The sequence below is a fragment of the Papio anubis genome, chromosome 16 (assembly GCF_008728515.1).
Source record: "Papio anubis isolate 15944 chromosome 16, Panubis1.0, whole genome shotgun sequence".
Taxonomy (NCBI): Eukaryota; Metazoa; Chordata; class Mammalia; order Primates; family Cercopithecidae; genus Papio; species Papio anubis.
In genome coordinates, this window is record NC_044991.1 from 4,587,283 (window position 1) to 4,604,307 (window position 17,025).

General features: G+C 62.9%; 1 protein-coding gene across 5 annotated transcripts in view; it reads right to left on the reverse strand.

The window, feature by feature from the left end:
• Positions 1-6,345: 6,345 nt before the first annotated feature.
• LOC101014684 (translation initiation factor IF-2-like) overlaps positions 6,346-17,025 on the reverse strand; it is a 41,585-nt gene continuing 30,905 nt past the window's right edge. The window contains exons 4-7 of one of the 5 annotated variants that reach the window (XM_031656190.1): positions 16,789-16,846; positions 10,666-16,650; positions 10,114-10,347; positions 6,346-7,523 (exon numbers count right to left, since the gene is read on the reverse strand). In XM_031656190.1, the coding sequence (XP_031512050.1) occupies positions 15,655-16,650; positions 16,789-16,846 (1,054 nt within the window). In that variant the 3' untranslated portion in view covers positions 6,346-7,523; positions 10,114-10,347; positions 10,666-15,654. Of the gene's footprint in view, positions 16,847-17,025 lie in introns of all 5 variants that reach the window. The other 4 variants (XM_031656192.1, XM_031656188.1, XM_031656191.1 and 1 more) reach the window with 4 other exon arrangements.

Below are 17,025 nucleotides of genomic sequence, written 5' to 3' on the forward strand. Positions count from 1 at the left end.
GCTGTTCCTCAAAGTGAGCCCCTCAGAGCTGGGGGAGATCCAGTTGAGGCGGTGAGCCAGGTGGGGGAGGACTCCTGTCATCTGGGCCCTCTGGCTCCAGTAGTTTGGTGTCTCTGGGCAGTGGACCCTGTCCGGGACCAGGCCCTGCACCGGGCAGGACAGCAGTGACCTTGGCCTTGACCTCTTCAGGACGACCTCCCCCAGGCCCAGGGAGACAGCTGAACCCATCACCTACAGACAAGGCTGCCCTGGCTGGGATTCTGCCCTGGCTGAGATTCTGCCTGGGATGTCAGGGTCAGAATAGAGCAGCAGAGCCCACCAGGCCTGGCCGCAACTCCCAGCCCGCTTCCCTGCCTGCCACCAGGCTCCCGCTGCGCCAGCCAGCAGCCACCCTGCCCACTGCTGATGAGGCAGTCTCACCCGTGGGCCACCTGCCCCTCACTGAGGCATGGGTCGTTCCAGCTGGGAGAGCCGGTGGTTTCCCTGCCCTTGGGGTCCCAGCTCCCATCAGCTGCCAGGGCCTCCTGCCCACAGGCATTCCCACACCCTGAACCCTCCCTGCTGCTGTCTGCCCCAATCCCCCCGAGACTCCCTTACAGATGTCTCCCCGAGGCTCTAGGAGGTTGGAGACTTGACCAGGGTCACCCAGCTGTCACCATGCTGGGCACAACAGACAACAGTGTTTACTGCCCCCCACTCCTATGGCTGGCTCAAGGGCAGAGGGGAGCAGGGAAGGCCCCTATCCCTGAGGGACACCACAATGTGACCTGGACTCATGTCTCTGAGTCTTATATCCTCATCTAGAGCACAGGGATGGGACACTGGACCTCGGCCTCTCCTGGGATGAGATGAGAGCACGGGAGACGCCTAGAGACGCCTCCTGCCACCTGGCAAGTGCCGGACCACCGGGGCTTCCTCTTTGTTCCTGTCTCTCACCATCTCATCTGCTAGGTGTGACCTCGGGCCACACGACCTTCTGCAGCTGGGCATGGGGCAGTACCCTCTGCTCTGCAGGCGGCCCTGGTGGGGATATCCTGTGTGCAGTGGCTGGCACCACGGTGGGGGCAGTGGGAGCAGAGGGTGGTGCAAACAGGAGGGGGATGGGCAGGGCCTCCTGGTCTGGCCTGTGGCCAGCCTCACCCACTCACGGAAGGGGTGGAATTATTACCTGTTTTACATATGGGGAAACTGAGGCTGGGAGAGGCAGAGGATAGCGGAGCCCAGGGTGAAGTGGAAGCGAGCACAGAGGGAGGTGGGGTGAGACCCCAGTCCGGCAGAACTCCTGCAACCCCACTGGAGGGTTGAGGGGCCGGCCTCCTGCACACCCCTCCACCCACAGCCCCCAGCTGTACCCAGCACCGTGCCCGCCCGGGGGATGTTGCTGCTGGAGCCGGAGATGCCCCTGGCAATGGTGGTGGTGGCCAGGCCGGTGTTGGAAACGCTGTGTACCCACCCCACCACCTCCGTGCTCTTGACCTGAGGGCCGCTCAGCCTAGGGGCCGGTGTAGGCGGGGCCAGGCCTCCCTGACACTGATTCTCCAGCCTGGGGCGGTGTCCACATGGCTGCCCCTTCCCAGACCCACGCGTTTCATTGGGCGCCAGGCGCCACCTGGTGGCCAAGCCAGAAGCTGCCGCTACCAGAGCCGCGTGGAAAGCAACCCCAGACCCTCAATGTCCTCTTCCTGTGAGCTTGGGGAAACTGAGGCTGGGGAGGGGTAGGATCTCCCCAGGTCCCTCATAGAGGCAGGGCCTGGACTAGGGACAGAGATCAGGGCTCCTGACGCCTGTCCAATGCCTGCAGCTGGGCTTAAGTGGCTTAGGGGATGTAGGGGCCTGGCCATGCAAGGATGGAGGACGGAGCCCAGCGCCTGAGGTCCGGTGCACTTGCCCTGGCCATGCCAAGGCCTGGGGGCCGCGAGCACTAGCAGGTCCCACCTGCTTCCCCAGCACGGGTCCCAGGGCCCACATTTGGCAGCATCTTTGTAGGAGACACTGGCCTCACTCTTGAAAGCAAGGAAATGGGACCAGGTCTGGGGTTCACACCTAGGAGCCAGGCCCTGCCCAGGCCCAAGGCCCAGCTCACTGGGGAGAGGGGGAGTCCACAATGGCCCAGAGCTTTGCCTAGAGCGGCAGCACCAACAACCACGTGTCAGCGCCTGTCCTCGGAGGTCCCAGCCCTGAGCCAGCCTCACGGAGCAGCTCAGAGCACTGCCCAGCTCTGAGTCCTATCTGAGGCCTGGCTGCTGTTCCCTTTGCTGCTCCGGAGCCCGCTGAGTCCCATGGGGACAGGGTGTGAGGTGCGCTTTCTGACTCTGAGGGCCCCAACTGACAGGGTAAGACAGCCAGGCCTCTCTTCAGAAGCCCCTAGGGCAAGGTGGGCAGGGAGGGTGGGGGTACAGGCAGCTACTGAGTCTCATATCACAGGGTGGGTCTAGGTGGCTCCCGTGGTAGCAAAGGCCTGGCCTCCAGCTCTCAAGGTCAGTCCCTGGGGCACCTCACATATGACAGGTCCTAAATCTCGCCTGCCCAGATCTGTCCCCAGCCTGACTCCTCTGTCCCAGTGGCCACCCACCTACCCACCTGGAGAGACCTGGGCCTCCCCGCCACCCCCGTCTCTGCCCCAGCTGGTTCCCAGGTCCCAGCTATGTCACCCTTCGACAGCCTCTCAAACCCGACACCTCCAACACTCCCTGGTCATTACTGTCCTCTCGGCACATCCTTTGGCCTGAGCCCGGGCAGCCACCCTCTCAGAGCTCTACACCCCCACAACTCCTCTCCCTTCATGGTGGCCAATGCAGGGTTGCCAGCCCGGGCTGCACTCAAGCCCCTGTGTTGGCCTCTGCACTGTGGGATAGCCACTGGGTCTGACTTAAAAAGCCAGAGCTGGTACAGTCCGGCTAGCCCAGGAAACTGTGGGTAAACCAAGTCACATGGACCTGTTTCCTCCCTGCAGGCCTTGTCAGAGCCTTCAGTAGGTTCACCACAGCATGACTCCGAGAGAGGGCATTGTGAGCAGCAACCGTGGGGCATTTGTCCAGGGAACGTGCCATCCAAGAGTATTTCCCAGGCTCCTGAGAGGGACAGCCAGCCAACTACCTCCTCAGCCTGGGTCCCCAGGGTCCCCCAGGGGCTGCCCCCTGCTGCTGGCCTGCCCTGCAGCCCCCTCTGCCACTTTCCCCCCTGGTGCTAGGTTCCACCCTATTCCACTTGACTGAGTCCTCACTCTAACCTGTTTGTTCATTCAATGGGCTTTTTTTTTGTTTTTGTTTTTGTTTTTTTTTGAGATGGCATCTTGCTCTGTCACCAGGCTGGCTGGAGTGCAGTGGTGTGATCTCACCTCACTGCAACCTCTACCTCCTGGGCTCAAGTAATTCTCTTGCCTCAGCCTCCTGAGTAGCTGGTATTACAGGCACCCGGGCAGGAGGCTGCCAGGCATGTCACTGGCTCAGGACAATGACCGGCGGTCCTGTGGCTGTGGTGGGCATAGAGGCCCTCACACCTTCCCTTCAATCACACACACGCCAGGGGAGCGGGAAGCGCCCTGGGGTCCCTCCCCAGGATTGTCCTCAAACCCAAGGCTTCCACAGCCCAGAAGGGGTCACCCTATTCCCAGCTTTGGCCTCGGAGGTGGGGGCTGCTGCCACACAGTGTCGCTGTTGGGAAGTGCACAGTCCAACGGCGGGGGTGGCTGGCGGGCAGGGGCCCAGGCTGCCCAGGAGGGGTGGATGGTGGGGGAAGCAGGGCGGGGTGAGAGATGGCAGCCATTGAAGGAGGCACTGACCGCCCAGGGCAAGGCCCTTTACGGCTTCCCTGGCAGGGCACGTGGCCCTCCTGGGCCCTTCCTCCACAATTCACAACAAAATCACAAACCCCACCCCCGAGCAGGGTGGTGAGAAGACACCCAGAGGCCAGGCTGGGTTCGCGCTGTATTCACCCGTCATCCACCCCATTCCAGAACATACTCATTACACATTCTACATTCAATATTCGAGGGGCCATTTTCCCTTCCTGCTTCAAAAGAAATGGAAGCAAGACTCTTCCTGGGCCCTCAGCTCTGCGCCCCGTGCTGACGCGTGACCCGAGAAAGGTCCCCCTCAAGATGCTCCCTGTCTGCCACCTCGCTGGTCTTGTCCTAGCCCTGGCCCTGGATGGCGGCCCTGTCCCTTGGTGCTCAGACTGCTGGGTTCAAGAGGTAGACTGGCTCTGCATCCCTCCTAGGAAGGCCAAGGTCAGCAGTGACCCTTTTGAACCTTAGGGCCCGGGGGCCTCTCAAAGGGCCCACTCCGGACAGCCCAGGAGCCCCCTCGAGTCTCTCCGAGACCTCATCTCCTCGGCGAGCAGGGCCGTGCAGACCTTTCTGCCTCGGGTAAGGCTGTGCCCTGGCTGTACTGCCTGAGCTGGGAGGGGTCCGTGGCACGAGGCTCCTGCACAGCCCCTGCACAGGAAGCTGGGGCCATCCTGAAGGTCCCTGGTCCCCGGCTCTTCTCTCTGGACTTTGTTCTCAAGGTGACTCATCCACATCCCTGGGCACTCTGATATAGTATCAGCTTAAATCCTCATGGGCACCCTGGGAGGTGGAAGCTACGGTGACCCCACCACGAGACGGGAAACAGGCTTGGTGAGCAGAGGGACTGATCTAGGCCTGTCACCCCCAGAGCTTTCACAAGCTGCTGCCAACCAGGTGATAAGTGGCTCCCTCCTCCCAGGGCCCTCATCCTATATTTTGGGCGAGTTCTGGCAACCCCATCTCTAGGTACGGCCAGTCCTTCGGTCAGCTGGAGGGTAGGGAGGGACACGGGGTGAACCAGGCATCACCTCCTCCAGGAAGCCACCCCTGACTACAGGGCTGGGTCCAGGGATCCTTAGGGTTCCCCAGCCCTTGGGCTGCTCCACTGTGATGCTGACCCCAACACGTGGCCACTGTGTGTCCCTGGCAGCTCCCCGACCAGGCCTTGAGCTCTGCAGGGCCAAACCTTGCTCCAACTACACAGTATGGGGGCCGGGAGGAGAGGCTACGTTCACAGTCTGCTCAGACACAGACAGGGGCTACGGTGGCCAGAGGTGGGTCTGAGCCGTGGACTGAGGGGTGGGCGAGCCGTGGTGAGCAGGAGAGAGTCCTGGTGGAGGTGAGCACAGGCATGAGGGAGGGGTGCTGGGAAGCAGCGCAGGCGAGGGTGTCGGCAGAGATCTGCTCTGGAGACAGAGGGGGTTGCCCTGAGACTCTGAGGCAGTGGGAGTGGGGAGGTATGGAAATGGTGTTCACAGGACAGAAGTGACCAGACGTGGCTGCAGACTGATTATGGGGTGAAGAAGGGGAGCTGGACAGTGCCCATGTGTCACTCACTCTGGCCCCAGAGGATGATGGGAGAAGGGACCACCGGGCAGGTCACTCGTCTCCAGCTGCAAACTCCTATGCTGTCAAGACCCAACTCAGATGGCCCCTGCTTTAGGAAGCCCTCCCTGCCCTTGGGCCCCTCCTCCACATTCCCTTTGCCCTTGGTCCACAGTGTGGCAGCAGCTCTGGGAGGGTAGGCAGGCCTGGGCTCTGAGGTGCTTGCCATGAAGAACTGGCACAGATGGGTGTCAGGGTAGGGGGTGCTGGTCTGTCCAGATGTGGCCATGCAGGGCTGGGGTTGCCTGCAGAACCAAGGGAGGTCAGGAGGGCACAGGGGGGAATCTGGGCCAAGATCGTGGCCTGGGTCAATAGGAGGGGCGAGGATGGGCATTTGGGTGGGGGAGGTGTGGGCCCAGTTGTGTCAGCACCTCCCCTCCAGGCGCTCTCAGTGCTGGTGCAGGCATGGACAAGCCCACCCTGCATGCCCAGGGTGGGACTGCTGAGACCAGCCTATGGCAGCTGCTGGCACAGGGGCATGAGGCCTCCCAGGAGAATAGGTGCACATTTGGGATGGCAGTCAGTCAGAGGAATTACGGGTGCCCTGGAAACTGTCCTGAGGGAGGATGGAAGGACAGGCATGTCCAGGCTTTGGTCAAGGCACTTAAGGCACTGAGGTGGCCTCAGGAGCCAGGCCTTGGCAGTGCTCTGAGCTGCGGACCTGGGGCCTCGATGGCTGCCCCGTGGGGACCTCTCCACTGGGCTTGGGTCCTGGTGCTCAGCCTGCCTGGCTCAAAGGCAGCATAAGAGGGCAGAGAATGGGCTGGGCCTGGCATCCTGAGCCCAGGGTGCAGCATGGAGCCAGCTGAGGACTCTGAGGCGCTGAGAGGCACGAGCAGACAAGCCTGATGACCTGGAACAGCTCATGGCCGGGGGCCTCCACACTGTCCCGCAGCAGATGCCCCCCAGAGCCCAGTCCCTGGGCTTCCAGAATGAAAGGGGCCAGTTCCAAGTTCACGGTCAGAACAGCTTTATTGACTCTAGGCCCCAGATGCCCACCCATCTTCGGCTCAGGCCCCCTGTAGGTCACCGACGTTGGGGGCAGCCCTCCCGTGGGGTCGTGTCACTGGGCTCCTCAGGGAAGGCAGTAGGTTGTATAGTTATCTTCTGAGGGGCAACATCACTGCCCTGAAACCACACAACCTACTACCTCACCCCGCCAGGCCCGGCCTTGCACTGAGGGAGGGCCCGCCGCCCCCGCCCAACACCAGCCCCTGCCCAGCGGTCCTCAGTCACCGGAGCAGGAGGGCTGGGCAGGCGCAGGGCAGGAGGGATGGGGAGATGGCACCCCAGGAAGGGGCAGCTGCTACTGGCTGGTCTCAGGAAGCCCCAGCTCTCTGGGCCTCAGTTTCCCCAGGTACAGAGGAGCCACCGTCTGCCTTCAGCTTGTGCCCATGTGGGGCCCAGTGTGTGCAGAGGTGTTCCTCTCACTTCCTGCTCGGGAAAGGTGCCTCGGCCTCCCTTCCTCCACAGGCAGAGGCCCTGCCACTGAGCTGGCCAGGCTGGGGCACATGCTGGGCACCTGGGGTGGTGGGCAAGGCCAACACTCACGGCCCCGTGACCTCCGCACGTCTCAGCCACCCCTGGACCCGTGGTGCCTTCTGGTGCTCAGCGGAGGGTACGGCCCAGTCTCCTGCTCAGGGTCACCCATGAGCCTGTGTCTGGTGGGGCTGGTGTTGGGAGACAGAGGTTGGACAAACAGCCGCATGCATCGCTGCTCTCAGTGTGGCTGGGGCAGAGGGTGGGGTTGGCTCAGCTCTCCTCTGCCTTGGATGCTCTCCTTCCATCCTCATCTGCCTCCATTTTACAGAGGAGGAAACCGGCCCAGAGAGATCAGGGGCCTGTCCAAGGTCACAAGGCAAGAGGAACCTAGGCCTGTCAAACTTCTTAGTGTAGGGAGCCCCTGCCCCCGCCTGCTGCCAAGCCTGCCCCCAAACCTGCCCCCGCCCCTCCCAGCCAGGGTTCCAGATGCTCTGTCCACCGCAGATATTACAGCCACTTCAGGAAAGACAGTAGATTGTATAGTTATCCCATAGCAGGGCAGAGCCCCAAACTATACAACCTACTACCTCACCCCAAAGGGCAGTCGGTCTTGGTGCCGATGGGACTCCATGGCTTCCAGAGGCACCTCCTGGAGCAGGGGAGGAAAGAGGGCTGAGGGGAACAGGGCTCGGGGCTTGGTAAGCCACAGGAACCAAGGGCACAGGGATTCTGGCGGGCAGGTGCGGTGGGTGCAGGGGACTGGGACACCCAGCCTCTGGGAGTGGGGACACCGTGGCCAGCACCAGCAGGGACAGGAGCCTGCAGGAAACCACCAACCAGAGAGGGACGAGAAAGAGAGAAGGAAGGAGGGAGGGAAAGCCCCAGTGGCATTTTGCGACGCTGTCACAGGCAGCTGGCCCCCTCTCATCTGGACAGGAGTGGCTGTAATGTCCCCAAGGAACTCCGCACTGGAGACCCTAAGAGGAGGGCTGTTATCTGTCAAAGGCCAGCAAGCCACGGGCGTGCGAGTGCCCACCCTGCTTGGCCCTCCCTCCCCGCGCAGGCCGCCAGAAGCAGCACTCGGGGCCCCCAGGCTGGCTGAGCAGCAGCCCCTGGGGCGTGCTGTCTCCTCCCACTGGGCAGGCAGGCATCCCTCCCCAGGGACTCCGGCTCTGGCCCTGCTGTGCAGGCTGGCCTGAGCTGACCATGCCATAGGAGGTGGCAGGACATGGTTCTTTCCTTCCTTGAAGGAAGTGGCCTCTCGGGGAGAGCAGCTGGGGGGGGAAGCACAGACCCTCGGGGCCACCCAGGGTCCAGTGCCTGTCCCTACGGGGGGCTGGCACACTCATTGCCCTAGCTTGGGGCTCACAGGGCTGGGACAGAGTGTGGCATGAGGACGGCACTGAGGGGGGTCTCGCGGTTCCCCTAGCAGGGGAATGTGGCAAGAGATGGGCCTCCCTGAGCCCTGCCTATCTGGCGCAGGGTCAGCCTCAACAAATGCTAACTGTGGCTACCACCTTCCTGGGGGAGCCTGGGGAAAAGCTGAGGAGGCAGGCACGACTGTCAACTCCTCTTACAGGTGAGGAGACCGAGGCCCAGAGAGGCAACGTGACCTATATGTCACACAGCCAAGGGGGGCAGCAGAGTGAAGTCCAAACGTTCTGCTTCCTGCCAAGTTAAACGGCGTGCCAGCTCTCAGCTCCCCGTACCCAACTGGACTTGGAAGGTCTACCCAAGCCCTCCTTCCACAGCCCATCCTGAGCAGGCCGCCTACTCCAGGCAGGCACCAGGCTGAGCTGGACCATTTAATCCTCACAGCCCTGGTGAGGCTGAGATAATGAATCCCACTTCGTAGTGGGGAAACTGAGGCTTGGGGGTGCTGAGGCTCTGGCTGGATCCCACTTCGTAGTGGGGAAACTGAGGCTCGGGGGTGCTGAGTCTCTGGCTGGATCCCACTTCGTAATGGGGAAACTGAGGCTCGGGGGTGCTGAGTCTCTGGCTGGATCCCACTTCGTAGTGGGGGAAACTGAGGCTTGGGGGTGCTGAGTCTCTGGCTCTAGGTGCCTTTGCTCTCAGAAATTGGTCGGGGAGGGGGTCTGCTTGCTCTCTGGGCACTGTGTCCTACTCCCTCCCGAGGGGCATCTGCAGCAAATCCCAGGTCCTCAGCCAGCAAGGAGACCACTGAGGCTCACACCTGGCGCCACCCACCCAGAACTGGAGACTGAGATGCTGACTCACCCAGGCGTGGGGACCGGGAGGGCCCCAATGCAGCCTGACCCTCCTCTGTCCGGGCATCATCTGCCCTGGGGTCTCGAAAACCCCATGTTCCCTCAAGGCCTCAGAACAAAAGCTGTATGAGAGGGTCTGGGGGTCCTGTTCCCCTGCCCCAATTCTGGATCCCCTGACTGGTGGGCAGGACCAAGATGTCCCTAAGGACTGTCTGGGCAGAGCCAGCCAGGGTGGGGCGGGGGCTGAAGGGACAGTGGCTGAGGGTCTCCTTGGACCCTCCCAGCTGTGGTGAGTGGCCAGAATGGGAAGATCAAGGCCATCCCAGCTCCGCTGAGCTCAGGCTGACTCAGGCTGTCGCTCACCTCATCACCAGCTCCCAGTCAGGTGGTCCACCTTGAATGTCCCCACATCTGCCCCCATCTGCACCCCTGGGAAATGCCTTGGGGAAGGCTGTGGGGTGGGCTGCACCCTAAGCATGCGCTCTGGGCTCCTGACTTAGTCTCTGGCTGGCTGGGTCCCCTCACACCTACTGGGTTCTGACCCATGGTCCCAGTAGGCTAAAAGCGGGGTGGCGCAGGACGGCCCAGCAGGTGGAGCTGTGGGAATCCGGGCCGGCCTTTGGGCTACGCTCTGGGCAGGTCTCATGCCCTCGTGGGCCGTGGTCTCTCCACTGAGGCAAGGGGTCAGCTGCCAGGGCCCCCGCCACCAGCCATCAGAACTGGAGTGCAGGTGGGGACCACCACACAGATTCCAAAGGCCCCAGCCCGGCCTCCACAGGTCCCCCAAGCCAGGACTTCAGCCCCCCAGAGCCTGCAGTGCCCACCCTAGGGGGCCCCAGCCCACAGGTCTGGCTCTATAAGGTGTGGCAGACAGAGAAAAGCAGACAGGCCGCTAGTCCACCCTGGTCGTCACCACAAGTGCCCTCTCCCTGGGCCCCTAGCCCTGCCTGGGAGAAGCAGATATGACTCAGTTTCCCTTATTTGGCCTTTCTTGTTCTGGGTTAGACTTACCCAGGTGGCATCTTGAGTCATCCTGGGCGACGGCAGGTAGCCTCAGGGCATTAGGGCTGCCTTCCAGGATGACCGGTGGCTAGGTGACAGGAGGGGCTACCGCAAGGCTTCTGTCCCCAGGGAGCACTTGAGGCAGGCTGGGCCCTGCAGACAGGCAGTGCACGTAACAGAGCCAGGGCCAGAGTCTTCAGGCTGTGGAAGTGAGGCTGAGGGCGCCTCTTCCACTCAGACACCCTGCAACGAACCACAGCTCCTTCAGGCCCTGTCCAGCCTGACGGGTGCACCACCAGAGTCAAAGGTCACCATGCCCCAAGTGCACAGGGGGCAGATGAGGTGGGCCAACCGGGGGAGCTTGCTGGAAGGGTGGCGGGAAGACAAGAAGAGACATGGCTTCGGGGAAGGCCACAGCCTGGGCAAAGGTTTGGCCATGAGACCATCAGGTCCCCATCTAAGGACCTCTGTGCCTGAGTGTGGGGCCTGGAGAGGACCAGGAGTGGCCTGGTTCAGACGATGGCCCTCCCTCCCTATCAGACCTCCCATGGCTCCTCCTACCTCCAGAGCCAGGACGGCAGGAGGCCCAGCTCACTGCGAGGACAGCCAGCCACAGGCAAGGGCTCCAGGTCAGCGCCCCTTCTTGACCTGTCTGGTTTTAAAAACAAAAGTGACAAGTGTCAGCTCTAGAAGAGATGTGGCCTCGCCCAGCCCTGAACCCCTTTGTGACCTTGGGCCTTGCCCAGACATCCCGCACCACAACCGACGCTCCAGCCTGGCCTGTCTCTAGCTAGTGGCTCACCCACCCCTGCAAGGGCCTGAATGGAATGGCCTCCGTGGCCAGCCCTGTGTTGAACAATGCCAGATCAGAGGCGACCAAGACCCAGGCCTGTCCTTGAGTGGTCAGTGGTCACGTTCCCCTGCTGGGAAGCCTGTGCCCTGCCAGGCTGGTGCCTGGATGTCTATGGCCCAGAGGAGGGCCGGAGGATGCACAGGGGGACAGCCTGGTGCCACTTTCCCGGGCGCCTGGCCTGTCAGCAGGTGGCTGGACCCTGTAAGGAGGGATTAAACCCCCACTTCACCGAGGAGGATGCTGAGGGTCCACAGGGGCTGTGGCTTCCCCTGGGACCCAGGCCAAGGAAGGCTTGGCGTCCTCCCACGAGCAGAAACCCCCCCGGAGGGGCCCACAGGATCCAATCTGGGCTGCAGGGCTTCGGCAACAGCTTGTCCAGTGAATCAAAACTTCACTTCACTCCAGCCCGTTCTGGCCGGAGTGCCCTTGCAGGACAGGCACGGGGTGCAAAGGCCAGAGAGGTGCATCCAGGTAGGAAGGGATGTGGGTCCCCAGGGCTGAGCTCAAGATGCTGGATGGGAACAGACATACTCTGGTTCCCCGCAGCCCTGTACTATGTGACCTCGAGCAAGGGCAGCCCTGCTGGAGACCAGGAGAGTCACCCACCAGGCTGAGGGGCCTGTGGGGACACCGGTTGGGAGGTGCCTTTCCCTCCTCCTCCCTGAACACTAGCCCTGCCCGCACTCCCAGCCAGCCAGGCCATCCACCACTGCTGACACCCTCTCTACTGTCTCTGCCCCTCCCCAGCGTGCCCGCAGCCCTGGCTCCCCCTCCAGCCTTCCAGAGCAGCGAGTGCCCCAGGCAGGCCTCTGCTCCCAGCATTGCCCTGGCCTGTCCCTCTGCCAGGCACGACCACCCTCCTTTTTCCCGCTCCTTTCCCCAGAGGGCCCTGTGTTCCCCGGTGAGTCCTGGCTCTGCCCCCAAGGCTCTAGGACTCACATCTGGACCACCCAGGCCTGCGGTGGTCAGGGAGCCTCAATGTGGTAGTGCCCGCTCTGGGGGACTCTGAGGAGGGTGTCTGGACACGTTTCCTGCACACCCTACACTGCTGTGCTCTACAGGACCAGGAAACAGACGCTGTGACCTTAGTGGGCTCCACCCCCACCACAGGAGGATTTGCACAGGAGAACTCCAGCCGACAACCAGGACTTTCTTGAGTACGGGGTGGGGAAAGACTGATGTTTCCGTGTCGTGACCCACTCATGGAGCCATTTCTGAGCCGGTGGGGAGAAGGCCCCAGTTGCGTGCATTGTGGGGTGTGCGCGGGGGTGATCTCCAGGCCCACCTGCCCGGCAGCCCTGGGGGTGAGCATGGGGCTCAGGCCTGGGGAGACAGCAGGAATCTCCCCTTTCTCAGGAGGCTTCCTGAGAAAGACCAGAGAGACCCTTCCCAGCCAGCCTGGATGAGGGCTGGGCGGACCACGCAGCGTGAACGGCGCTCCCTGAGCAGAGCTGACGGGGAGTGAGCAGTCGGCAGGCGCTCTGCCATCTGCCAGCTGCCACCTCCCAGGCGCTGCCCCGGCCCCACGGTGTCTGCCCGTGGGCAGGGTGCCCGGCAGGCCCAGGCAGGGGAGGGGCCAGGCCAGTCAGGACAGGTGTGCGGAGGCCTCAGTGGGCAGGTGGCCATTTCAGGGCTGGGCGGATGTCTGGAGCAAGTGAGGCAGACAGACGGTGTCACCCTGAAGTCACCTCGGGCTTGGCTCAGGGCCACTAGGAGGCGGACCCCCCCCAAGGAGCACACCCCCGCCACCCTGATTGGGTTTCTCCCCATAAAGCAGCCAGTGTCTCTGCTCAGCAAGCCGTGCCAACAATGGGGTCTGGGAAAAAGACGGGGAGGGGTGGCGTCCGGGGGCTCGGACGGGAGGCGGGCCTGCTGCAAACACGGCCCAGAAAGCTAACGAGACGCGCACCGGGCAGCCTGCGGCTCTGGCTTGGCCGCGGCAGGGCGGGGACCAGGGCGAGGTGTGGGAGGCATGTTAAAAGGACCAAAAAGCCAGCCATCAGCAGAAATATCTTATTGCAAAATTTTAAAAAATCAATGTAGAAGGGTCCATGATCTAAAAATACCAACTTAAATCAAGATGGGACGGGTAAGGGTTACTAACCTCTCCTCTGGCCTCAGGCTGCAATACAACTAGGCCGCCCACAGTCTCATGGTCCCCAACAGCATGCCACGAGGTGGCCGTGGCAAAGCCACGACTGGAACTGCACTCCTCAGATCCAGGCTCCTCCCCTGGCCCTGCACACCTCACGCAGGTGGGAAAGGAGTGTCCCCAGGATGGAGCATGGCCCGGACCCCAGGCCTGCCTTTCTTCCAGGGCTGTCTGGGGTGCCAAGGTCCCCTTACTGGCCCTCCTGCTAGCACTCTCCCTGTCTGGCTTCCCCAAAACTGACACCCACATGCTCTGGGTCAGGGTCTCCACCGTCAGGGGTCTGTGCCCTGTCTAGCTTCCTGCTTTCCTGTTTTCTCACAGCCACTAAGCTCTCAGTGGGGGTGGGGGCAGGCTCAGGGAATGTCCACTCCCTGGGGCAGGGGCCAGGCCTGCTGTGGCCACATGTCCTGCACCCAGAACAGGGTCAGAGGTCCAGCAGCCTCCAGTGTTGTGGCCACAGGTGTGAGCGTGGAAGCTCACAAGAGTAACGCAGCACCCGAGACACCTGAGGGCTGGCACTGGCAGGGGAGGACCATGCTCTGCAGACGCACCTGCATCCATGGGGCACAGGCCTGGGGGTTGCCAGGCCTGGTTCTGACCTGCTCTGTCTCCCTCAGTGATGGGCCTGGGATGGGACAGGTGAACCCCTCTGGGCCTCAGCTGCCTCCTCTGTAGGATGGGTCAGGACGCCAGCCCCCGAGATGTGGGGAGAATCCGGCGGAGCTGCTCGTTAATGCTCCAGGGTTACGCAAACAGGCGCACTTGGAGTCCAAAGGGGAAAAGCAGGAATGCGGAGCCCGCTCTTCTCCTGTGGGGACCTCTGTCTGGTGTTTAATCATTAGGCATACTTTTAACCTCAAAGGCGTGTACTTATCTGAAAACATTCTTAATTCAAGTCACAGTCTGGGTCACAAGGTGGGGAGAGTAGGAAAGAATCGGGGGTGGCGGGGGGCGGTGACCAGATGCAACCACATCATTAAAAATACCCCAGCCTGAACCCCGCCCTGCGGTCACCCCACCCAGCAGCAACTCCCCACCAGGGACCAGCCCTTCTGCGGCGGGGGGGGCTTTTCCTGCCGGGAAGCCTGGGGCTCCGTGTGCCCCAGGAAGCTGCAGGCCTGGCCTGGCATGTGGGGCAACTCTGGTCTGAGCGGGCAGGCGGGCAGAATTCTTCCTTCCCATGCCCGGCTGGGTTTCCTCGGGGCGAGGGCAGGGCCTGGGCAAACTTCGCTTTGTGGTGACGGAATGTTCTGTCCAGGAACCACAGGGAGAGGAGTCTGGGCGGGGTGTAGGGTGGTGTCCAGAGACCTTCCCAGGCCTCAAGGGCTTGGCTGGGTGCCTGGCAGGTGTCTGGGGAAGGGTCTCCTCCAGCAAGGAACCGACCCACGGCCATGTAGAGAACACAGGCCACCGTGGGGTCCACCCGGCACCACCCCACGCCACCCATAGGACCTGCGTTGACCCCTAGAAAATGCACACACTTAACACCATTCCCTGCTTCGCCTGCAGATTTCTCCCAACTTCTAGGAGGCGCACTGCCCTCCAGGGGACCTTGTTGCAGAGATTGCAGGAACCCATGTGTGGCCAACCTCACAGGGCTCCCACGGGGCCCACCTGCCCCCTCCCGGCCTGGCCAGGCCAGGGGCACAATTGTCCTCCACAGCCCACAGCCAGTGTCTCCCTGATGCTGATCTGCAGCCCCCCGGCCCCCAGGGGTTTCCTGGAGACCGTCCCTTCGGAAATGTGCCACTTGGGATCCTCTGGGTGCTGGAAGGGCAGGTGCATGGGGCAGGAAGCAAGCTCAGAGGCTCGGGAGAGGCCAAGGGGCTCCAGTGAGGAGGGAGATGCTGTCTGGAATGGCTGAGGTTGTAGGGATGGGGCCTGCAGGAAAGTGGGGGCTGTGCAGGTACCCAGGAGGGAACAGGTCCTCCACTCCTGTGTGTCACAGACCTTGGCTGGCCCCACCACAGGAGAATCCTGGCCAGAGTGCGGCCCTGCCCTCTTCCTGAGGTTGGCGGTGCCCATCTCTAAGTCAGAAGCTGGGCTGGCCACTGAGACACCCACTCCCGGCCAGGCCAGGCCAGAAGCGCGATAGGTGAAGTGGTCAAGGCCTGAAGGCATCGCCCCTGAAGAGGTGCGGGGAGCCCATGGGGCCCCACAACTGCCTGCACTGCCCTCGGCCCAGGGCTCCCCTGCCAGCGAGGCTGCACCGGCCCGGCTCTGGCTCAAGGCTTCTCTGTCTGCTCGGCAGGACCGCCTCAGGGTGGCAAGGGGCCGGCAGGGCTGGGTGAGGGGCCAGGACTCCCAGCCTGCCTTGCCAAGGGCTGGCTGGTGCCAAGCCTGGGTCAGACACGGCCAAGGCCAGACTGGGCGGGGGCCGGTGCTGGGCTCTGTCCAGGCCGCCAAGGGCAGGCAGGCGGGCCATGGCCGCCCTCCCTCCCAGGCCTCTCCAAGGCCGCGGCCACCTCAGCTACAAAATGGCGGCAGGCCGGGCGGCCATTTTGCAGAGCGCTTGGAAGACAAAGGCCGCTGCGGGCGGGAGCGGCTATGGGGCCGGGAGGAGGAGGAGCCACTGGAAAAGCAGCACAGTGCCCGCCCCGTGCATGGGCCCAGAGATAGACAGGTGGGCCTTTTCTGGAACCTTCTTCCGCCCAGGCTCCCAGCGGCCGGGGCTTCTAGAGACCTTGTCGTCCCATCTAAGGGTCTTGCAGTGGCCCCGGGGGACTGGGGCCTGCCTGGGGCACCGAAGCCCTCCCATCTTGCAGCCCAGGTGGCCTAGCCTGAGGCACGACCTCTGGGGGAGGTGACAAGGGCCTACTGAGCCTGGGCTCCCGGATTCAAAACCTTCCTTTGCCCCCAGACCCAGGGAGGGCTGCTCCTCATTTAGCCGAGGTTGGAGTGGTCCCCAGACAGGCGGCTCGAGGGCCTGGCCTGAACTCCAGGGACCACTGTGCCATGAAGCAGCTGCCATGGGAATGCTAGGGAACCTGCTCCAGGGATGGGAGGCTGCTCCCCCCTCCACCTTCCACAGCACCCACCCCACAGTGGGGACGCCAAGGGACCTGCTCCAGGGATGGGAGGCTGCTCCCCACTCCACCTTCACAGCACCCACCCCACAGCCTGGAATTTTTGGGGCCCTGCCGACAAGGGTGGGGGGTGGGGCCCACTCGGCCCCTCCTGGAGCCCTGCCCCAGCCACTTCCCAAACAAGCTCCGAGCCCCGTCCTGCTCATCTGTCTGGTGACCGTCTGTCCACTCCCTTCTTGTGTCCCCTTCTCCGGCCTCCTCTGGACAAGAGGCACAGGCCCCACTGCCCCCAACAAACACTCGCTGGAGGCAGAGTAGAGCCTGGCAGGCAGCACCCCCAGATCCGACAGACGGACGGCCCCAGGGTGCCACAGGGATGCCTTCCTGCCCCCGCCCAGCAGTGGTCTCCGTGTCTCTTCACCAGGTCTTAGTGAGAACCCAAAAGTCCAGCCAGAGGTCCAGCAGCGAGGGTGCTCCCGGGCTGGGGGTGCAGCCATGTGGCACTCCCTCCCGGCCTGTGCAGGGCAGAAGCCTGTGATCACCACCAATCCCACTGCACAGACAGGGAGGCCAAGGCCCAGGGCAGCCGAGCTGTGGCCGGCAGCGGGGTGCTCACAGGGCCACCGGGTCAGGGGACAATGTTACTCACACACCTGAGGACTCAGCCCAGGCCTCTGACGGGGACCGCCAATCCGGAGCCACGGGCAGGGCCTGCATCAAAAAACAAGAATGAAATGAGGGAAGCCCGCACGGTGCTCACGGGGTGGGGGTTGCCTGGGTGACACAGTGCAGCATCAAGGGCAGGTGCTACTGTCCCCATCACCGTGTCCCCAGTTGCCCTGATGACTCTCTCGGTGTGAACAGCACAGCCACCTCGCCTGTTCTCGGGG